We start from the raw sequence: 24,258 nt of genomic DNA on the forward strand, positions 1-24,258 counted from the left end.
TATCCGGTCTAGGCCTGCCTTAATAAGGAACTCCAGACATGCCGGTTATGTGCCGAGGTCCACTAATTCGATATCCCTAAAAACTGTCTGGCCTCCTGGCCTACGTCATCGCTCCATCTTAGGCAGGGTCTGCCTCGTCTTCTTGTTCTACCATAGATATTGCCCTTATAGACTTTCCGGGTGGGATCATCCTCCTCCATACGGATTAAGTGACTCGCCTACCGTAACCTATTGAGCCGGATTTTATCCACAACCGGACGCTCATGGTATCGCTCATAGATTTCGTCGTTATGTAGGCTACGGAATCGTCTATCCTTATGTAGGCGGCCAAAAATTCTTCGGAGGATTCTTCTCTCGAACGCGGCCAAGAGTTCGCAATTTTTCTTGCTAAGAATCCAAGTCTCCGAGGAATACATGAGGACTGGCAAGATCATAGTCTTGTACAGTAAGAGCTTTGACCCTATGGTGAGACGTTTCGAGCGGAACAGTCTTTGTAAGCCGAAATAGGCTCTGTTGGCTGACAACAACCGTGCGCGGATTTCATCATCGTAGCTGTTATGGGTTGTGATTTTCGACCCTAGATAGGAGAAATTGTTAACGGTCTCAAAGTTGTATCCTCCTATCCTTATTCTTCCCGTTTGACCAGTGCGGTTTGATGTTGTAGGTTGGTTGGTTTTCGGTGCTGACGTTGCCACCATATATTTTGTCTTGCCTTCATTGATGTGCAGCCCAAGATCTCGCCCCAATCACCGCCTGCTCGATCTGGATGAAGGCACTTTGAACGTCTCGGGTGGTTCTTCCCATGATGTCGATATCGTCAGTATAGGCCAGTAGTTGGGTGGACTTAAAGAGGATCGTGCCTCTTGCATTTACTTCAGCATCACGGATCACTTTCTCGAGGGCCAGGTTGAAGAGGACGCATGATAGGGCATCCTCTTGTCGTAGATCGTTGTTGATGTCGAATGCTCTTGAGAGTGATCCTGCTGCTTTTATCTGGCCTCACATATTGGTCAGGGTCAGCCTAGTCAGTCTTATTAGTTTCGTCGGGATACCGAATTCTCCCATGGCAGACAGCATGTACAGTTTTACCCTGGCTATGCTATCATAGGCGGCTTTAAAGCCGATGAATAGATGGTGGAACTGTTGTCCATATTCCAACAGTTTTTCCATGGCTTGCCGCAGAGAATGGGGCTATCTGGCCTAGCAAGATAGCGGAGAATATCTTATAGATGGTACTCGGCAACGTGATACCTCTATAATTGCTGCACTGTGTGATATCTCCCATTTTATGTATGAGACAGATAATACCTCGTTGCCAATCGTCAGGCATTGACTCGCTGTCCTATACCTTGAGCAGAAGTTGATGAACCACTTGGTGTAACTGGTCGCCTCCATATTTAACCAATTCGGCTGTAATTCCATCGGCTCCTGGCGACTTATGATTTTTTAGCCGATGAATTGCACGGACTGTTTCTCCTAAACTTGGTGGTGGCAGTATTTGTCCGTCGTCTTCACTTGGCGGGACTTCCAACTCGCCGATGTTCTGGTTGTTCAGTAGCTCAACCCATCCCTCCAATATGCCCAGTCTGTCGGAAATCAGATTTCCCTCTTTGTCTCGGCAGGATGAGCATCGAGGTGTATAAGGCTTCATCCTGCTGACTTGTTGGTAAAACTTGCGCGCCTGGTGCGGTTGCTCCCTGTACTTTTCTAGTTCACAGACTTGTTGGTTCTCCCAGGCTTCCTTTTTCCGTTTGTGAAGTCACTTCTCCGCGCGACGGAGAGCCTCTGCGCGTGCCCGCGTTCTTTGAGAATGCAACATTACTCGGTATGCGGCATTCTTCCGTTCCGTTGCTAGCTTACATTCATCGTCAAACCAGCCGTTCTGACTCCTTTTGCGGCTGGGGCCAAGTATGTTTGTGGCCGTATCCATGATAACGTTCTTCAGGTGGTTGTGAAGATCATTTGTTGATGCTTCATCTCTAGGTCCTCTGTTGACTGCGGTTATTGCGGCATCCATTTCCCTCTTATAGGTGTCGCGGAGGGCTGTGTTGTGGATGGCTTCAGTGTTAACTCTCACCTGATTGTCAGAGGGGATTCTAGGTGGTATTGTTATTCGAGCTCGGAGCACCATGCCAACGAGATAGTGATCCGAGTCTATATTGGCTCCCCTATATGTTCTGACATTCATCAAGGCTGAGAGGTGGCGGCGTTCGATCAACACGTGGTCAATTTGGTTGAAAGTGGTCCCGTCTGGAGAGGCCCACGTATGTTTGTGAACCGCTTTCTGCGCAAACCAGGTACTTCCAACAACCATTTCGTGTGACTCTGCTAATTGAATAATACGCAGTCCATTATCATTTGTATTTTCGTGTAAGCTATGGGAGCCAACGTATCGCCTGAATACGGGCTCCTCCCCTACTTGGAACAGGCTTCGAGGGTTCGTTCTACTGCCTCGTAGAAGGTGTCCTTCTCCGACTCTGCAGTCTCCTCTGTAGGGGCGTGAACGTTAATGAGGCTTATATTTCTAAACTTGCCTCGCAAACGCAGTTTAAGTTTAAGTTTTTATTCATGATAGTGTCTTACGCTAATACATAATTGATTAATTCTAGCTTAAATATTAAGCTTAACTTACTTAACTTTATTTCAATGGGTGGCTATTACAATTGTTTGGCCTACCCGACCTTCTGTGTAATTTATTACTTTAATTGTATTAATTTTAATACATAAATCTTCACAATTATTTTGTATGCAACTGAACTTTTTAAAGACTGCGCTTGCACTAAAAGCGCCAGAAGGCATCACTTACTTACTTAAAATACTTAAAACTAACTTAGTCTAAACTTAATCTAACTTACTCTAACAATAATTACTTAAACCTACTATTTACAATAGCACATTACATGTCTTGTGCTTAGCCTCGATGTACCCCTACCAGGCAGGGAGAATCATATAGGGAAAAGATGGCGGGTTTAAGAGCTTCGCTCACTATTTGGCAGGGCCTTAGGAAGTTGGCCAATGGGAAGGTGCTACCCTGTTGGTAGAGTTGCCGGATTAGTGGATTTGGATGATTCTCCGTTCTTTCGAAGAACCGTTCCACCAAGTTGAGAACGAATTCTCGAAGAGGTTGTACCTTGGCGCGCCGATATACTTCGGCGTTTTTTCCAACCTTCTTGGTTTTCCAATTATAGGAAAGACCAGTGCAGTACCTTAATATCCGGCGTTCGAATGCCTCACATTTGGACATGGTTCGGGTGGAGCAAGTGATCCACGTGGGCGCTCCATAGCAGATAATGGGTCTGATCAGGGTCTTGTAGAGAGTCAGTTTGGCCTTGGTGCTGAGTCCTACCTTCTTTCGAAGATGAAAGTAGATCCTACTGAATGCACCGCGTGCCTTACCGATAGCGAGCTCAAGATGTGGCTTGAACTTAAGGAGTTCGTGAAGTTTAACTCCTAAGTACTTGATGGTCTGGGAATTGCTCACTATAGTGTTTCCGATCTTCATTTTCAAGCGTATAGCTTTTCTATGGATTCCTCTAGAACCTAGGTATCTAGCTTTCCTCTGGAAGGTGCAGATTTGCGTTTTGGCCTCATTAATCTTAATGCCCCATGCCAGGTAATATTTGCCAAGGTCTTTCAAGTATCTCTCGACCGCTTTGGCTGCCCTGTTGGGGTGGAGGCTTGAAGCGAAGATGAGAGTATCATCGGCATATTGAACAAGTTCGGTGCCGGGCTCGGGAGTTGGGACGTCAGCCGTGAAGATATTATAAAATGTGGGTCCAGAAATGGATCCTTGCGGTACTCCCGATGTTACCGACAAGAGATCGGAGAATTCATTCCCCACGCTGACGTAGAAATACCTATCTTCGAAGAAGCTTAGTGCAATTCTAATGATCGGAATTGGGAACTCAAGATCTATCAGTTTGTAGATTAGTCCGTTTACCCATACGGAGTCAAAGGCCTTTTCTAAGTCTAATGCACATTCTACGGTCGGTTTATTATTGACGTTAAGTCTTGCTACGACGGTGTCGTGAAGGTAGCTAAGTGCATGTTGAGTTCCGTGCTTGCTGCGGAACCCGAACTGATGGTTTGGTATAATCTCTTTGAGATTGCAATATTGGACTAGCCCGATTGTCCATGCTCTCTCAAAGAGTTTGCCTAAATTGGATAGTAATGAAACAGGTCTAAAGTTTTTAGGCTCAGTAGAGCCACCTTTTTTCCGGATCGTAATTATTTTAGCTACTTTCCAGGTGGTGGGAAAGTAGCCATTATTTATGCAGTTATTAAATACTGCCAGCAAAAATTTGATGGAGACTCGGGGAAGTTGCCTAATTACGTAATTAGGAATTTCGTCAGGTCCGGCTGATTTTTTACCGTTTAGGTTGGAGGTCAAGGCGGTGAGTTGTGATAAACTCAGGAATTGTTGCGAATCCGTTGGTTTTACCGAGGAGTTCGTTTGGGAGAATGTTGTTAATTTATTTGAATGTCTAGAGACAAAGTCGGCGATAGTTGTTTTAACCATCGACACTATTGCCGGGTTACTTTGAGGCGGAGGGGTATTGAGCTGAGACTCAAATGATTCCGCAAGGACTTGCGCCTTTCTGGCGTCTCCGCAGATTGGTTCCTTGTTCCTGGTAAGAACGAAATTACGGGACCTATTTTTCCCCGCTAGCCTATTTATATGTTGAAACATATCTGGCCCGGGCTCAATATCTGCGAGATTACGGGTTAATTCTTTATTGCGGAATTGCGCCACCATTTCCCGGATAATTGTACTCAGGCAATTAATCCGGGAGAGCAATGCTTTGTATTCAGCATTAACTTTATTTCCATTTTTATGGAAGTTGCGCTTGAGGTTCCTGCGCCAAATCTGTCTGACCTTCATATGTAGCATGATGTCATGCGGGAGTTTGTTGTATACAAACTCATCGACTTTGATAAGCCTGGTATTTCTGCGTGTAGCAGTATTGATGGCGTCCGTGGCCAAAATGATTGCTTCGTCGATTTCTTTGTCCGACAGATTGCGATCTGTAGCAAGCTTCTTCAAGTTCAGCATTGGTGCTAAATCTGACTTGAATTTGTCCCAATCAGTGTGGGCGAATGACCTGATGGTTACCTTAACTCGCTTCTGCAGTTGTGAAGTTGAGGCCATTTTGAGTTCAACTGCAAAATGGTCGGACATGCCTGGCAAGGTTTTACAGGAAGTTACCTGAAAACTTTGCTTGGTTTCATCAGACAGCAGGAAACTCGCAAACGCAGAGTGCATAGCCGTTCGCTTATGTTTTCAAAGCCAATAACAGTAGGTTTCATTTTTCGGCTGACTGAGAAACCTACTCCGAGCACATGGTTTACTGGATGGCCACTATAATATATGGTGTAGTGGCTCTTTTCCACGAAACCGGTCCCTGTACAACGCATCTCCTGTAACGCTGTTACATCAGCCCTATATTGGGACAGGGTATCGGCTAGCTGCTCATCAGCTTCATTTCTGTACAGGGAGCGCACGTTCCATGAGAAAATGCGCAAATCGTTATTCCGTTGTTGCTGAGTTCGTCGTTGTGTAATCCGTCAAGTCCGAGGCTCTTGTTGTGGCTTCGTAACAAGTTGTTTTCCGTGTAGGGTTATCAGCCCTACCCAACCCCCAATTTGAAGGACCAGTTGGTAAAATTTGTCCCGTTTTTAGGCGCGGGAGAATCGCCTTCATCCTTCTTCGTCTGCAGCTTTTCGTTAAGAAAGAGCTCCCGGTGGTCACCACGAGGAGGTGGAGATAGGGTTTGGTAGTAGAGCTGTTGGTGTTGGTTCAGCAGGCATTTCCCAGGTTTTATGCTCCCTCGTGGGTACCAATCCACGTTTCGCCCTGGGACCTATACTACCCTTTGACTATAGGTTTTTTGGATGAATTTAATCTTGTTAACCATCATAGGTTTGATAGGTTCACTTCGGGGAATATAAAGATTGTCTGAGAGATTTTTTTCGTTGACCTGATTTAATGGCACTCCCGGTCCAACAGGAAGGAATGGGTCGGTCATGAAAAAGTCAGCATTACTTTCTAACATGGCTCCCTTGGTTTCCACATCTTTATCAGGGAGTACCAATGTCGTTGTATCTTTATAAAAATATCTTGGCCATTGTCCAAAAAATGATCCCGCTCCCATCGCGTAAGGCACATAATGGATAACAAGGCGAATTCATTCCACGCTCCGGGGGGTTATATCCTTATTTGGCACCTCCTTTAGGTCTCAGTTGCTCTTGAGGCACGTTATATGCAGCCTTCCTCTTCTCATTTTATGTCTTTCTTAAGTGGAGATTCTCTCTTTTTGGCACACGAGTTTTCCTTGAAAGTAGGAAGAGGAGAGGACTCTTAAACGCTTCATTTCTTCAGAATCATAAAACAGTTCTTTGCAGCAAAAATAAAAAGGACGTTACAGACAGACAAGGCGGATCTAGCCCTCTTAATGCGTCAAGCAACATCCAGTTCGGTGCCATCGTCGGCAGTAATCACGCTTCCTAGATATATAAATTGATCGACGCCTTCAAAGCTCTGTCAGACTGAGAACCTTGGGTTTTTGGTGTCCAACTTTTTTTTATCTCTCTTTCCAAATTTAGAGCAATTTGGCCAAGGGCCATAGCTGGGTGAGAGAACAAATCTGTATTATTATAAACTGATGACATCCATTTATTGGTTTATTTTTCAAACCGCTCTAAATGGCTCAAGTGTTTAGAACGCTAGACTGTCTATGGCGGAAGGTCGCGGTTCAAATCTCACTTATGTCACTTATTACGTTTTTTGTTTTTTCCAGCCACAGAGAAGGTAGCAATCAACATCAATTCTGTTTTGCCCAACAATTTAAAATAATTACATACCCCCACTCGCTTCATTGGAGGTATCTAGATTTTTCCTAAAAAAGGGGGACCTGCATTTTCTTTCATTTTTATACCCAATTTCGGATAGTATTCGTAGAGAAGTACGCTTTTAACTGCCTTATTCAACCGAAAGCGGTGAAAATGTCATACATTTTTGGGCCAGAAACGGATCCTTGCGGCATTCCAAATGTTACCGACAACAGATCGGAAATTTAGCTTCCAACGTTGACACGGAAGTGCCTATTTTTGAAGAAACTTGATTGTCTACGCTCTCTCAAATAGTTTGTCCAAAGTAGACAGAAAGGAGATAGACCTATAATTGCCCGGTTCTATAGAGACGCTTTTTTGAAGGTTTTCTGTAAAACAAAACCTTATTAAAATCGGTTTACTGTCTGTCTTTGGAAGGTGGAAAGGTTCAAAGGTTCAAATCCGTTGGCTCCTGGCATACGGTTCTGCAAGACTTTCATTCACTAAATACGCCTCTTTCTCCTTCGTTTATTCCGCGCGACTGCGATTTCGGTATAACGTCGCGGGGCAGGACCAGATACGAACTGTGCCTCGTGTCGTTATTTGCTACTTTCCTTCGAAGCTCCTCCTTCCTCAGCAGGTTGTAGGTTCGCCTTCATTAAGTTTTCCACCGTCCTCCAAGATGTTTCAGAAGCTAGCATGTGGTCCACGATATTCTCGGGTGTCAACCGGTCCGCAGCGTCATTTTCCGCCTTCGCTCTTAGTGTGGCGAACCGCGGCCAGTTAAAAACAACATGCTCCGCATCCTCCGGAATCGTCACGCATGTTGGACAATACGGGGAGTCGTCACGCTCGAAGAGATAAAGGTATACACGGTACCTTTCGTGTCCACTTAAGAATTGAGTAAGGTCGTAACTAACCTCACCGTGCCTTCGGTTTATCCCTTTTTCGACATCTGGAATAATCCTGCGTGACCTGCGTCCTTTAGGTGAATCATCCCATCTTTTTTGCTATTCTAAAATAGATTCACTTTGTGCTAATTGCCGATGATAGATATAGGACTCGCCGATTGCTTATGAGGAGTCATAGACGTTGACCCTCATTCGTCAAGATGTCGACAGGAGCCATGCCTGCACAGTAACCGCACGATGTTCGCAATGTACTCCATCGGTATAGGGTTGCGATTTTTCTTCTATTTGCTCCTAACTACAAAGATCATCCTCAGAACAGAGTTGCATAAAGCAAGATGGAGCGGACAACTTTCGAGATAAGGAGTCGACGGCTTTGCCTAGGGCCACCTGTATTTGGTAACATTCTTGCCAACCCCGAAAGCTTTCGTTGCTAAATTTTCAAAATCCGACTTGAATTTCAGGCTTTGGGCAACCATGACTCCTAGGTATTTAGGCGTTGGCTGCGAGTGATTATGTGTTCGTCAATTCTGATCTTTATCGACGTTTGCTTCCTTTGCTTGGTGATCAAAGCTACCACGGTTTTATGCTCTGCGGGCGATCCTTGTGGAACTCTTTAGGTTGTTCTATACGTTTTAGGTTCATTATAGCTTCTCTCTCTCTCTCGCATTGACAGTAGATCTTGCCTTTTGGAATCCGAACTGCCTGTCTGAGAGACTACCTTCCTTTTCTGTGATTGGTACCAGCCTATTGAATATCACCCGTTCGAAAAGTTTCCCGATGCCGTTTAACAGGCATATAGACCTAGAAGACGAAGGACGGGGGGGGGGGGGTTTATTTTTTCGTCTGTTTCTTCTACTTTCCGGGAATATCCCATCTTTGAGGCACATCGTCAATGTTTCAGCGAACCACCTTGGAACTGTTTTGGTTGCCGCTGTCAGTGGTTTATTCGGAATGTCGTTTAAACCTGGGGCTTTATTTTCGGTAAGTTTCTGCGTGGCTTCCAGGACTTCCTCAGTGGTTACCTCGGGAATTTCGTAGGAATCTATCTGGACAGTGGGTAGGTACGATTCACTTGAAACTTTTGGGAAGAAAGTACTACTGATATCCCGCAGCAAATCAGGATTGCTGATCGGTGATGAGCACCTATCCTTGATTGATGACCTGACTGCCTTGTATGCACCTCCCCATGGGTCGGAGTCCGCTTCCTTGAATAATCTCTAGAAGTGTTCAGTTTTACTTCTAGAAATGGCTGCTTGCAGTTCTGCGCCTTCTTATCTCGGTTGTGCAACTCTTCAGAATGGCTGTCTGTCTGTCCGTCTTTTTGTCACACGCTTTTTTCGGAAACGATTACACCTGTTGACACCAAATTTGGTGGGAAGGTGGGAACTGTGAACGCTCACGCATACAGTGAGTTACATCCTTTTAGGTCGAATTTAAGGGGAAGTCCCCATAGATGCAAAAGGGGGGTGTACATTTTTTTTCACCACATATAGTCATGTGGGGTATCAAATGGAAGGTCTTGGTTAGTACTTTTCGAAACCCGTTTTAGTTTTGAGATTTGTTGGAAAGGTGGGGAATGTGGCGGGTCCATAATGGTCATTTCTTTCACGGACCCATTCTCAGAAACTACCCATCTGAAGCGTAAAGCTTCCCAATTCCTGACTTGTTTTAATGGCAATCATTTTAGCTGTTTCCTAGGTGGATGGAAAATGACCATTATTTAAGCAGTTGTTGTAGACTGCAAGTAGGAGCTTCATTGAAACCACGGGGTGATTTCTTATGACGAAGTTTGGAATTTCGTCAAGGATTGATTTGTACGAGGGTCTTGTGGGTGAATCCGATCAGACCATCTGGTTTGTTGGCATGGAAGAGCCGTGGATTCATTTCAGTACTGCTTCCCCACTGCCGTATCGCCACAGGGGATACTTAGACTTTAGCTGGAGATTGCCTAATACTTTCAAGTGCTGGGGTAGTTGCTTAGAGTAGGGGCTGCATTTAATATAAATGGAGACGATCAAGATCCTTCTATTATCTGCTTATTGTGGCGCACCGGAGAATGATAGCTTTTTTGACTAAAAGGGCAGCGGGGGTGTTGTTATTTTGGAATGTTATGTCGGGTGAACTGAAAATTGTTCCTGCTCTTAAGGTGGGTTTCCGAATCTCAGTAGATGTTTGTTTCTAGAGTGTCAATTAACACTTGAGATCGGTCACGCGGAGTTAAAGGTTACGATGTTCAAATCCATAGGCTATGAATTAGTTTGATGGCAGCGAATTGGCGCAGTTCGTTGGTGTTGGCTGAAGCAAGCGCTCTAACGAATTCGCGGATTGCGCTGGTTGGTTGATTAGGAATAGGTAGGACAGCCGCATCTGGGAAGATGTCAAGATTTGTGACAGTTACACCACCGTGGGTTTGACTTGGCAAACTTTGGTTGATTTTGGACTTTCGGCAGCCTTCCTACTGGGTATCATTGCTTTGTAGGCTACTTACAACAGTGCGGCACTTGACTTTTGGGTCTTCTGCATTTCCCGCGTGGATGGCTTTCTGAGCACTTCAGGTCCAAGCGTATAGTTCTGGGCGATGTGCCCGAGGTCCTGGAAGTTGAAGCCTCTCCTTTTGGTGAAGGAAGTAAGGCTCTCCATTTGGTCATAAAAAATTTTGCGTCCGAGCGTATCTTAAACCTAAGATATTAAGCTTTCATATCTGACAGAATTTCTCTTGGGTCTGTTTCCCGGTGAGGACTGTGTCCTTAATAAAGGCGAGATGTTTGTTGTGACTTTCAGCCGCTACTCTTTAAAAAGAAAGAAGATCTTTCCATGGTTCTATAAGCCCTCTATCTGGAGAAGCAAACGATCTTTTTAAAAAGTGGAGTTAGTTGGCCAGTTCAGATATTTGACTTGAGGGTGTTGTATGAATCTCTTCCGTTTTGAGTACTTTTGTCAAAGCGGGTCAGATTTGGTATGCCTTAATTTTTTTGTGACTTTTTTCAGGACTCTCATGTCAAATTTTCTTTATGGGTCTTGTGTCATGACAACGGGGGATTAGTGTCTAGGAAAATAAGATGCTGTTATCTGCCTGTGACTATTTTAACTTCGCCTTCGTTCATGACCAACACCTGCTTTTTCGTAAAAAGCTTAAATTTTCGAAGATCCGTTTGGAATTTGGTGATTAGCATCCGCAGATCCACGTCTTTCTGTTGATGTGAATGTGAATTGTTTTTGATTTTAGATTAGATCTGGAATTATCAAAGCTATGGGGGAGGCCCATAGCCCCATACGCTCAGAACATCATTGGCCCATACCAAAGAGGCTTCACTCCAGGCAAATCAGCAAACAGATCAGATTTTCTCTCTGCGGCAAGCGATGTAAAAACTGTTGGAATATGGGCAACAGTTGCACCATCTATTCATCGACTTTAAAGCCGCCTATGATAGCATGGGCAGGGTAAAACTGTACACGGCCATGAGAGAATTCGGTATCCCGACGAAATTAATAAGACTGACTAGGCTGACCCTGACCAATGTGCGAGGCCAGATAAAAGCAGCAGGATCACTCTCAAGACCATTCGACATCAACAACGGTCTAGGATAAGGGGATGCGCTATCATGCGTCCTCTTTAACCTGGCCCTCAAGAAAGTGATCCGTGATGCTGAGGTAAATGCAAGAGGTACGATCCTCTTCAAGTCCACCCAACTACTGGCCTATGCTGACGATATTGACATCATGGGAAGAACCACTCGAGACGTACAAACTGCCTTCATTCAGATCGAGCAGGCGGCAATTGAAGGCAAGACAAAACATATGGTGGCAACGTCAGCACCGAAGACGATCAATCAATAACATCAAACCGCACTGGTCAAACACGAAGAAGAATAAGGATAGGAGAATATAACTTTGAGACCGTTGACAATTTCTCCTATCTAGGGTCGAAAATCACAACCGATAACAGCTACGATGATGAAATCCGCGCACGGTTGTTGTCAGCCAAGAGAGCCTATTTCAGCTTACAAAGACTGTTCCCCTCGAAACGTCTCACCATAGGGTCAAAGCTCTTACTGTACAAGACTATGATCTTGCCAGTCCTCATGTATTCCTCGGAGACTTGGGTTCTTAGCAAGAAAAATTGCGAACTCTTGGCCGCGTTCGAGAGAAGAATCCTCCGAAGAATTTTTGGCCCCCTACATGAGGATGGACGATTCCGTAGCCTACACAATGACGAAATCTATGAGCGATACCATGACCGTCCGGTTGTGGATAAAATCCGGCACAGTAGGTTACGGTAGGCGGGTCGCTTAATCCGTATGGATGAGGATGATCCCACCCGGAAAGTCTATAAGGACAATATCTATGGTAGAAAAAGAAGATGAGGCAGACCATGCCTAAGATGGAGCGATTGCGTAGGTCAGGACGCCAGACAGCTTTTAGGGATATCGAATTGGTGGACCTCGGCGCAAAACCGGGATGTCTGGAGTTCCTTATTAAGGCAGGCCTAGACCGGATACCGGTTGTTGCGCCGTTGATGATGATGATGATGAGGAGTTCCTGTGATACTGTCCGTCTATACGCGATATTCTAATCAGATATCGTGAAATATCTGGCAATACACCTCGATAGAAGGTCCAGTGGGAAACGACACATTGAGGAGCCAAATTGGACATACCTTTGCGCTGTGCTGAACCATCCAATATTATATACAACGTACGGTTTCGTCCAGATGTTGCCTCACCTTTGCCCTGGAAGCAGCGTGACTGAAATGGTAACAAGGTGGTACGTGTTCCCTAATACGACAGAAGATAATTTAAGTTTTTCTTTGGAGTCCTGGGTTGGCTATCCACTTATTGGTGTGTTTTGCCGACACTTCGGTCACGCTGGTTCCAGGGAAGAAGTGAGACAAAATCTAATGAGTATTGACTCCTCTGGACGAAACCGCAAGTCATATATTTCGTGTAATGGGAGCTAGCCCAAAACAGGAGGTCCGTGGACAACAGTGGGACAAGTTTCATCCTCAGTGGTCCGGTTCCTCAAGTGGTTGCCGGACTCAGGGCTCCTGTAATGTGTCCACAACTGATAAAGGGGTTGGTGAATAGATCCAGTTCGAGAAACTCGATTGGCACATTTTCATTTAGACTACAATACCAGGTGCGCTGCGAGTGGGTGAGAGGAGAGCTTTTTCTGTTTTGATTGGTTTTCTTTACTTCCAGGAGGCAGATTCGGTATCTCTTAGGTTTCATGGGGGGCCCCGTTTTCTAGGTTTATAGTTACGCTTTCTTTACCAACCATGATTACTCCCGCCCAGAAAGTGGTAGACCCGACTATATGAGGGTCCTGTTTTTCCGCTCAGGGATCCAGTTGTTGTGGAGTACGTGGGGTCATCAGGTGTTTCCCAAAACCCACATGATTGAGAATTTAATTCTTTTCGTCGTCGAACAATGATTTTTCCTTGAAAAAGAGCGCTGGTGATATGAGTACCTTCTGCAGTCACCTGTCGAGATTCGTTCGCACGAGTTGAAAATGCGAATTTGTATTTTACCAAGAGTGGAAATTTCACTTGACAACTTTCTCATGTCAGTTACGGAAATCTTTACGCGTTTTCCTTTATCTCGTTTAGAACCTAGATCGGCTCGTCTTAATCGATTGCGCTATTTTGCTCTGTTAAAGACCTGATTTGGATGCAATCGCGACCCTTTCAAATCACCATCCAGGGTTTGAAGGCACCATTGTTTCGGCCAATCTTATGGTTATTTTTTATCGACTTCGATGTTCAGCCCAATCTTGGCAAGTGAATTTTCATTAGCGCGAATTATGTGTCCATACCATTGAAGACTTTTCTTTCGCACGATGACTGTAACTCCATATCGATCGCACGGATATCCTTATTTTAGCGTATTTCGCTACTAGTCTAACGCAACATCTTCGTCTCCACTCCGCGAGGCGCCGTTCATTGTCTTTTATAGTCTGCCAGCACTCTGAACTATAGAGCGCGATAGGACAGACGGTACTGAAGTAAATTTTGGATCTTTCTTACGGTCCCGAATTTATCGTAAGGATCTTTGTAATGAACCGCTCGGGTAACAGCGACCATTTTCTTTGCCGATTGGCGTTCTTGGAAATTTGTCAATTAACCAATGAGATGAAGTTAAATATTATATTTGGGAATACACCGGAAAAGACGACTAACCTGGAAGCAGCAGGAAAAATCAGCAAATCAAATTTAAATATAAAACCTTTCTGTGGATGCTACAGAATTATTTATGTCTCCTAGAGGATGCCGTACGGTCTTAAATGAAGTGCTCTAGTACGCCTAAAAGAGACTGCCAACGATTATTATTAAATCTTCGGACTAAATTATGGTTACAAACCATAGTTAACCATGCGAAAATTTTCCTGTTTATTTTTACAATTTGGTCCATTCTTCTTTCTATAAATAAAAGGGCTGGACACCTTAATCGCAGCAGAAGTGTTAGGTAACTTTTGTTTTCCTCTGGTAAGATCGCGTATTGTCTAAACCAGTACGGCATTGCCCCGTTTGTGATCCTCAGTCAGTCCATGCCCAAAAAGGACTATATTAATTTTAAACCCCCAAGACCTTCATTTTAGGTGGTTTGTTCTACATATTTTTACCTTTTTCTATCCTAAATGTTTTTTATTGCCCATTAGCCAATGAAGGGATGCGGGGATAAATTCAGTTCAATAGTCTCTTTGTCTTCATCAACGGCATTTTTTAGTCCTCTTTTGGTCCAACTTTCCATGTTTCTCGATACAGGTGCTCAATGAGCGTTTAGAAGTTAAGAACAACATTGTTGCTGACGCTTTGTCTCGTGTCTCCGAGGTTAACATCCCCGCCTCACTCGACTTCTCGGCTATTGCCAAGGCGCAGGAGGATGACGCAGTTCTTCAGAGTCTCAAATCCAACCCCAAATACAAATTTCGGGAGTTGCCCATCTTCGGCTCGAACCTCTCTCTCTGCTGCGAAGACTCGGAAAAGGGACCTTGGCCTTACATTCCGGTCACCTTTCGCAAGGAAGTGTTCCACGCGGTTCACGACTTAGCGCACCCAGGCATCAGGTCAACAAATCGGTTAGTCACCGATAAATACTTCTGGCCCTCCATGAACAAGAATGTCAATTCCTGGGCCAGAGAGTGCATCGCATGCCAAAAGTGTAAAGTCACCAGGCATGTAAGGAAAGAAGTGGGCTCATTCCTCCGCACTACCAAGCGGTCCCATACAATACACCTCGACATTGTAGGGCCTTTGCGAAACTCGCACGGTTATAGGTATTGTCTCACAATCATCGACAGGTTTACGCGGTGACCTGAGGCAATACCTCTGAAAGACATTACGGCGCAATCTTGTGCCGAAGCCCTCTGTCGAGAGTGGATACCTCGCTTTGGCGTCCCTGCAGTGGTCATCACTGACCAGGGAATGCAATTTGAGTCCAACCTTTTCTCGGAGTTAGGCAAACTCCTAGGGTTTAAACGCCAGCGGACTACTGCATACGTTGGCACTGGACGCTGAAAGCCGCCATTATGGTACGCGACGATCCGTCCTAGACCCAAGTCTTGCCTCTCGTCCTACTTGGCCTACGTACAACACACCGAGAGAAATTTGCTGCCAGCCCCGCGCAGCTGATATACGGAGAGAACCCGAGACTCCCAAGTGATCCGGTCTTCGATAAGAGATTGGGTCTTACAGAGTCGGGGTTGGTGCGTCTGCTGAGAGACAATGTCCGACGCATCAAGGCCACTCCTCCCACCCAACGCTCGTCCGCACCTGTCTGTGCGCCCAAGGAACTGGACACATGTACGCACGTCCTGGTCAAGACGGATGTCGTCCGGAAGCCGCTGCTGATTCGAGTTTAGGCACGGAGAGAAACCGTGGTCTCTAAGGTTACTACGAAGGCGAGATGAGAGATTTTGGTTTGGGTAAGTCGCTTAAAGAGGTTGGTCTTTCCTGTGAGACCTTGTGCTTCGTAAATAATTGTCAATCTATTCCGCATCTTTTGGACGGGCTGCACTTTTGTATTTATGTTAGTTAGGCTGAGCTTTCAGTTCAGTTTTCTTTTTCCTTGCGGTCCTGAGTCAGCCACTTTGTGAGAGTTGTTTGGTTTGCCATTAAAGTGTCACCTTTACCGTCAATCTTTAGGGGGGGGGAGCTATTTACGTCATTCTCTCAATTTATCTACCATTATTTATAGAAACTTAAATATTTGCATCCTATTTCAGTACCTAGAAATGCGTTTCAATTCTGCAGTCAGGTCATTTGCATCCATTATGTTCGTTTTGGACGAGGTAAGCCCTATTTTGAACTGTTACCACGAAGTTAGCCTAATACTTGATATATCCATCTTTCCAGGTTCTATTTTTGCCAATTGTAATTTATGTACCTGCCCTGGCGTTTAATCAAGGTAAGTCCAGTAATTTTATAAAAAAAATTTAAAATTTAAAATTTTTAGAAGATACTTTGGTTCTTTTTTTGAATGAAGATTAAGGTCACCATTGAAAGGCATAGCTAGTACTGAAATTGCTGCTCTTTCTTAATACGTGATCTATCTTTTGTTGCTCTTGATTTCAAATCAACACATCTTGGTTCCTAGGGTAGGTAGGAATCAGTGGCCGCTCCGAGGAGCCCAATTAATGCTGTGGTGTGCCATTTTGATGCCAAAAATTCCTGGGATTGTGACTGCTGTTATGATAGCAGAGAGGTAGAGTCCAGCCGGCTCAGATCTTCAGAGCCAGCCCGTAGCATTCACGAAGGAAAGCAGCTTTCTCACCCTGCAGCTAGAAATCTCTCTGAGTTCCCTAAAGAATGGGTTACCCAGTGTCCGTAGCCTGACTCTAGCTAGAACTGGGCAATTGGAGAGGAAGAGCCTGAGGGTTTCCCCTTCTTCCCCGCAGCTTTGGCAATGCGAATTGTAGGGTATTCTGAGCCTGGAGGCATGGTTCCTTATGGGCCAGTGCCCCGTGTATACTGCCGTAATCTTGAATGCATTTGCACGTGTCTGGCACAGGAGCTCTCGTGATCGGGCTATGTTATAAGCGGGCCAAATCCTCCTTGATTTGGCACAGGTGGTAAGCCTTCACCATCTAAGGCCAGCGGCAGTTAAGTAGTGCAATTAGATTCCGTCCTTGACAGTCGCCAGCGAGACATGGACTTTACCCGCCGAAGGGCTGCGAAGAGCACTTTTAGTTTCAAGGAAAATGAAGAGTGAATCTTTTAGATCAAAATTCTGCCCCAAGCAGATGAGAAGATCTCATAATTGATGAGCTTTTCCTAAAGGAATCCAGCTCTCGCTTCTGCAGAGCGCCTGCCAGCACCACCACTCATTACAACTTGTGTCGCACATCGTTTCCTTCTTGACACATCCTTTTGTACCATTGTTGAAGTCGTACAGGCCCTTTTTTCTTGGAGTGGATATTGGCTTTACTGTTTGTTGTCTACACATGAGCACTCGACGTTTCCAAGTGTAGCTTTCTACTTCGCCGCCTTTGCAGGCGTTCGACTCGAGCTTTCCTTTCAAGATCCTGCGTTGGGCCTCCCGGGGGTTGAAATAAACCAGTGCGATGTGTTTACTGGAGCACTTCGTGCATCCTCTCAAAGAGTAAGATCACGCAAAATGACCACCCCTCGAACAATTGATGCAGAGCTTGTTTTTCCGAAGGTGCTGGAAACGATCCGTGAGTGACAAACGCAAAAGTCATTGCACGCACAGTTGATGCGCCTCTTTAGACATTGTGCAACTTAAACTGATGGTAGTGACTGACATCGGGGTCCTTGGTAATCTATTTTTGACGTCCTATGCCTTGGTATTCCTGAGACCCAGCGCTTCCAGCGACTGGAAACGAGTTTCTAGGACCTGTGGAACTCTGTCAGGATTGCAACTGTTTTGGGTTTGCCAGCGACTGCTCCTACAACGTGATGGTTTATCCAATTTCTTCAAGACGATATGCAGGAGTAGTAGATTCTAGTTGTCCACAGAAACGCCCAGATTTTTCAGACCATCAAGGCACTCTTGTGTGGTGTCATGCAGTGATTTTAGCGTTGCAGCTGACGTTGTATCTGATGACTGCCATCGTTGGCCCAGAATTTTGTTGAGAAAGGCTGACACCGGCCTTATAATAATTTCGAAGCTGCCGAGTCGTTCGAATCTGACAAGGCTAAATGCCGTATTATACGTTCCCTTTCACCCCCCAGATTCATTTTCAGATGCCACAGTTTTTGACAAGTCAAACAAGTCAAAGAACTGCTGCCACTTACACTAATCTCCTCCGAACTTGGGCACGGTAATTTTTGGTAAATTGATCCTAACATTGTTGCTAGCAACGGGCCGGTCAGTGAATCAACTGTCTCTGCTATTACGGCGAGCGTGAGTTGAACTTGCTACTCTAGTTGGAGATAGGCATCAAAGTTGTATCCAATTGTCTCTGGATCATCTGAAGCCTCCCACGTGGTGTTATGAGTCTCTTCAACCTGATCTCGATAGCGCTGAACGGTTGTTCCTTGCAACTCGTAGTATTGCCGGGATTGTTCCTGCAGAAGTGCATTTTGAAGTACTCGTTCCAATGGGTCCATCACTTACTACTGTCGTGTGAGCTGCTTTTGAAGCCCAGTTTCCTTGGGAAAGATAACTGCCGACTGTGGATTAACCGTCTTGTGTTTCGGCTGACCCTGCAGCTTTTGAATGCTTTTTGCAAACTACGCTGAGTACTTCTGAAAGGCCTCCTTCAAGTGGTGATAATACTGCTTCGTAAGAAAAGGATGGGTTTGGTTTTTCCCGAACTACCAATCGCTCAGAACAGTTGACAAGGCTTTTACGAGGTAGGCGAAAAGGGTATTCACCTAGTGCTTCGACTAGTTCGATAGCATATATTAGATATATGTTCTCATAATTGAATCGCAGGGTCTCAATCGGAAGGTTTGATCTGGTAGTATGCTATCGGAGTCTTAAACTGAACTTTTTTAAATTGCAATCAGAGAAAATATAGGGGGAGCTTTGATCACTGATTTCAGGATGCATGTGGGGACGACGGGGTCATAAGAACCTCCTTGAGCTCAGTGTAGAATGGGGTCTTCTTTCAACTAGGTGTCGGCTTCCAAAGACCGCGAAGGTAGTTATTATTATTATTCTGTTAAGGGAAAGTCGCACCGCGTCCTTGAAGAACTATTGTGCCCCTTTTACTGGTTATAGTGTACCTATTGATCATAGTATCTCAAGCAGGCCTATAACCGTTAGGAACTTTAGTATGTTCCCTACTTCCAGATGTTTCAGCTTTGCACCTGGTATTAAGTGTTCTCCCAGATGTCTCGACCTACTTTGCACAAGTGCCGAACACTGTCCCAGGACGTGCATAGAGGTTTCGTCCTCCTCCTCACAGAACCTGCAGGCAGTGTCCATAGATATCCCTAGCTTCCCTAGGTGATAGTTCAGCCGACAATGACCAGTGAGAATTCCCACTATGATTCGAAGGTTCTTTTTGGTGAGGTTTAAGCAATCTTTTGTGTGCATGGGTTCATATCCCCCAATAAGCACCCTGTACTGCTCCATCCCTGGTAGGCCCACCCAGTATAGTTCCCTCAACCGTTCCTTTTCATTTCTTAGATTGATAGCCATGTAACCGTTTCCGATTCCACAGAAGGATTGTGGCCCGTGTAAAGGCGTCCCTGCTCTCTTCTTGGCTAGTTCATCCGCTACCTCGTTGCCTTGCAACCCAGCATGGCCTGGAACCCAAAGTATCCAGACCTTGTTGGACGAGCCGAGTGTATTCAGTCTCTCAAGGCATTCCCATACCAGTTTAGAGTTCACCTGGTTGGACCTAAGTGCCTTGATCGCTGCTTGGCTATCGGTGAGAATAGCTATGTTCAGCCCCCTGTAGTTCCTTTGCAGATTAAAGGAGGCACATTTGTCTATGGCGTAAATTTCCGCCTGGAATATGCTAGTGTACCTGCCCATTGGCTCAAAGTACATTTTCCTTTGACCAATGACACCGGCACCCGCTCCCTCTGCTGTGAGGGATCCGTCAGTGTACCAAGTAATCAGTTGCTGGTTTAAGCCGTATGTCGCAGCCACGCTCTCCCAGTTTGCCTTGTTACTCCAACGTGTTTCAAACTTCTTATCGAAGTGAAACCTCGTTGTCATGTTGTCCCTCGGTATCAGTAATTCGGGATACCGCCTAGAAAGGATATCAATCTTCCTTCGATTTAGGCAGCTCTCCGCCTCACTCATACTACCGGCCATCCTGAATATTGATCTCCTTGCCTGCATCTGTATGTGCAGATGGAGAGGGGTTAATCCCAGAAGGACCTCCAGGGATGCCGTTGGGCATGTTCCCATTGCCTCGCTGATACACACGCAAGCCAGCCTTTGGAGCTTATGTAATTCCCTGGCTTGTGTGCTGAGTTGGGTTCTTTCTGCCAAGATTACCGCTCCATAGGTAATCATTGGCCTTACTATTGCAGTATATATCCAAAGTAGTATCTTCGGGCTGCAACCCCATTTTTTTCCTGCTATGGGTCTACAAGTCATCAGAGTCCTCGTGGCTTTCCGACAAGTGTTTCCGACATGTGTCTTCCAGAGTAATTTTTGGTCTAGCGTAATTCTCAAATATTTGACCTCTGTTTCTCGTTTCACCTCCATATCATGTAATGTTATGGCTCTCAGGTGATCCAGCTTACGCCTCCTAGTGAATGCCTTCGTCGAATTATCGGAGTACTCTGGCCTGATACTACCTCAGACGAAGAACTTGATTGACGTATAGGCCTGGCACTCGCACATACTTTGAACGAACGCCGAAAGTGGCAGTGGTTAGGGGACACATTAAGGAGGGGCGACAATTGAATTGCTGGCTACGCCATGCAGTGGAATCTATTCTCCCATTGTGACCGATAGGTGGGTCGCCCCAAGGATACTTGCAGGGATCTCAGGAAATCGTGGGGGGAGCTGAAGGGCATTTCAGGAAACCGGGAACGATGGCACATAGGTGTGGTTGACGTGATTGGCAACCATATATATTCGGTCATAAGTTTGGCTCTCTGGCTAGCTGAAAACGATGCATTCAAGTCCAAATATGTTAGGCTTTTAGTGGAGAAGATGCTTTTAAAGGGTTTTTTAATAGTTAAAGTTTCGTCCTTAATTTCCATTTAAATTTGTCGGATATGACTAGATTATGATTAATTCAACCGAGTGTTTTTGGTCCTTTTCAGTAACTGGACTTAACTTATACCTAGTTGCTGGCATTGTATGCGTGGTCTGCGTATTTTATACCCTCATTGTAAGTATCCTTATTAATATTTGTAGCATTTTGATACTAATCCCTCCCTATTTCAGGGTGGTATAAAAGCAGTCGTTTTTACAGATGCCTGGCAAGTAATGGTCATGTTCATTTCGGTTGTGGCCGTAGTGATACTCGGTACAATTCACATAGGAGGAGTAGAAGATGTCTTCAAAAAAGCATCAGAAGGCGGACGTATTATATTTTTAAAGTAAGTTTCCTACATTCCATAAAATTCCTAAGGGATATGTTCATTCAATTTTGTCCAATTTCAGCGTGGATCCATCTCCATATGAACGACATACATTGTGGAGTGTCCTAATTGGTGGATTCCTATATTGGACCTCATTCAACTCTGTGAATCAAACGATGGTGCAACGCTATATGTCGCTTCCAGATAAAAAGAATGCTCAATGGTCCATTGGAGTTTTCACTGTAGGCGTGTTCCTTTTTATTTCTGTATGCTGTTTTGCAGGGCTCTTGATCTTTGCCTACTACTACAACTGTGATCCGAAATTGTCCGGGTTAATCCAGGTAACTGTCGTGACCGAAAAGTAATCCTTTTGTTTTTCAATATTGTCAACATTTTCTCCCAGAGGACTTTCGCAATTTAAATGACGTATCTATATTTTCAGGCCGATGATCAACTTTTTCCTATCTACGTAATGCAAACCATTGGTCATCTTCAAGGTATCCCAGGCTTATTCATGGCTGGCTTAGTTGGAGCTGCCTTAAGTTCACTCTCAGTCATCCTGAATTCAACGGCTGCCGTCATCCTCGAAGACATCTTCAAAGGTTGCTTTAAAATGCACTTTTCAGAACGAGGTGCCACCTTCCTGGTAAAAGGAAGTATCTTACTACTCGGAGGTGCTGCACTAGCATTGATTTTAGTCATCGAAAAATTGGGTGGAATTTTAGGAGTCGCCACTTCACTATCAGCTATTGCAGCAGGGACAACTTTCGGAATATTTACACTGGGTATGTTGATCCCGTGGAGTAATACGAAAGGAGCCATTGCTGGGGCTGTATCAGGAGCTATAATGTCAGGATGGGTGTCCTTTGGATCACAAGCTGCTCTAGCTTCAGGACAAGTTATTCCGAATCGATTACCTGTATCGGTTGAAGGATGTTATGGAAACTCGACAGGTGGTTGGATCGAGCCTGAAGATCATGACGAATCGGGAGTGTTTCCGTTGTATCGATTGTCATTCCATTGGATAAATCCGATTGGAGTATTTACTGTAATTATTGTTGGAACTATTGTTTCATTTTTGACGGGACCAACGAATTTGAAGAAGATTGATCCAGATTTGATTTCACCGGTTATTCATAGGTAAGGATTTGTAGTTATTTTGCAGTCCCCGTAGATCTAAAGTTGGTATGCAAGTGTTTGCAGATTGAACCTTATTTTAAAATATGTAATTCCTATCTTTCGGAATATACATATTTAGTTTATTTTCGAAGTTATCACAATCTCGGCAGATGCCAGATTCCTTTCTAATTAAAAGGACCCTTAATTATTGTCATTAACCTGCAAAACATGAATCCATTTTTATTTTTCCCAGGTGTCCCCTTTTAGCAATCAGCTCACGTAATTTTTTAACCTTTCTAGGTTCCTGCCAAAAGAATGCTTCCCAGTGCCAGCCGACAATGATAGCGTCAGTGTTCCAGGTATGAGTCGTGACGTTACAGCCGAAACGCTCACTTATCTTCTTGTCGACAGACCCACCAAACGTGAACCCGTGGTAAGAATCGAAACTAATCATAAACTTTCACGTGCTTTCATATTCTGAATGGTTTCTATCTTTGCTTCAGGAGCCAACAACAGCGGTTAGTTGAGTTTTGTGATACGACGCGGCGCTGCGGTCGATTTGTAGAGTTTAGAATATTGTAGAGAAAAGTATTTCCTTTTAGTTTAGTTTTCTTAAATTAATAATAATAACGTAGATAGGTAAATAAAAGATTTCTTTTTTTGGTAGATAACTCGTTTGATGAACAAATGAATAATTATTTTCGTTTGTTTTTGTTTTCTCTTTTTTTTTTTTCTAATAGTTGTAATTAATTGACAACAATGCTGTGATAATACTTGCATATTTTTCGGGTGCTTGGTAAAATGTAAAAAAAAAAATAATAAAATTTTTGAAATAAACGTTTTTTAGTGGAATTTGGAAGGAGCTTTATTCAGTTTTGCCCCCACTGATGAAAAATTCTTGTTATCGGTGATGTTTTTCATGCTACTCGGAGGGACGTGGAGGAGTTCAATGGCCCATGACCTCAAGTTTGGAAACAGAAGCAAGTAGAACTGGATTGAAGATAAATACAAACAAAATCAAGATTCTCAGTCTGACGGGTCATCGCACATTCCCTATCTACATTAATGAGAAATGCATGGAAAGCGTTGATCAATTTATGTATCAGCTTGGCTTGCGAACTGGATGTCGCTCGACGCATTAACACTGTCGCTGCCTTGTCTAAAATCTGGAAATGCAGTTATCTCACCAAGATCAAGTTGAGACTGTTCTGTGCTAATGGTTTTTCCATGTTACTATATGGGGGGTCGCACGTGGAAAGTTACCCCCACTATTACTCAAAAGCTTCAAGACTTTGTCAACACTTGTCTGTCACTGCCATAATTCTGCAAAACATAGACCTTCAACTTAGAGAACTTGTCCCATATTGTATTTTATGGATAACTTAAAGGCCTTATTGAGTTCGTCTTCCGGTCCCGATATGTGGTAAACATATCCTAATGCAGATTTGCAGGAGCTTGTCTCTGATTTCTGTAGCTACCAATCCATCATCTCCAGCCTTTAAGGGCAGCTACAGTCCCTCCTTGGAGTGGCCTGTGAGAAGTGGCCAGATCTCCCATCAGGCGCGACCCCAGCTGGCGGATTGGGGCATACCTATTGATGTGTAAATATGTGTTCATGCACTTTTCTTTTCTGACTTTGCATGGCTAGTGTTTGCTCATCTCTGGTGCGTGGACCAAAATGGCTATGGGAAGGACACCCAGAAAATAAAACCAACATGGACGAATTGAGAAGGAGTAATGTTACGGTGCAGGGGCTCGGAACCCCAGTACCGGCGGCTTTTGGGAGTGAGTAAGCGGGCTCCTGGGCGTCGATATCCCTCGACCGCAGTACCTCGGTGGTGGACAACTTGGCCACCGTTGCATCTAATACTACAAGTGTTTTAGATTTGGAGAAGGAGGTGTTCAAACGAAGTACAACTCTGCCAAGAACACCAATTACAAAGG

The 24,258-nt window shown here is 44.6% G+C and overlaps 1 protein-coding gene across 2 annotated transcripts in view; it reads left to right on the plus strand.

Moving 5' to 3' along the window:
• Positions 1-23,166, plus strand: part of LOC119648835 (sodium-coupled monocarboxylate transporter 2) — a 67,352-nt gene extending 44,186 nt beyond the window's left edge. For both annotated transcript variants that reach the window (XM_038050704.1, XM_038050713.1), the window contains exons 5-12: positions 15,960-16,025; positions 16,090-16,141; positions 20,935-21,002; positions 21,059-21,213; positions 21,278-21,536; positions 21,638-22,335; positions 22,615-22,747; positions 22,818-23,166. In XM_038050704.1, coding sequence (XP_037906632.1) covers positions 15,960-16,025; positions 16,090-16,141; positions 20,935-21,002; positions 21,059-21,213; positions 21,278-21,536; positions 21,638-22,335; positions 22,615-22,747; positions 22,818-22,841 — 1,455 coding nt within the window. In that variant the 3' untranslated portion in view covers positions 22,842-23,166. The remainder of the gene's footprint in view (positions 1-15,959; positions 16,026-16,089; positions 16,142-20,934; positions 21,003-21,058; positions 21,214-21,277; positions 21,537-21,637; positions 22,336-22,614; positions 22,748-22,817) is intronic.
• The last annotated feature ends 1,092 nt before the right edge of the window (positions 23,167-24,258 follow it).

This window comes from Hermetia illucens, chromosome 1 (genome assembly GCF_905115235.1).
Source record: "Hermetia illucens chromosome 1, iHerIll2.2.curated.20191125, whole genome shotgun sequence".
NCBI lineage: Eukaryota > Metazoa > Arthropoda > Insecta > Diptera > Stratiomyidae > Hermetia > Hermetia illucens.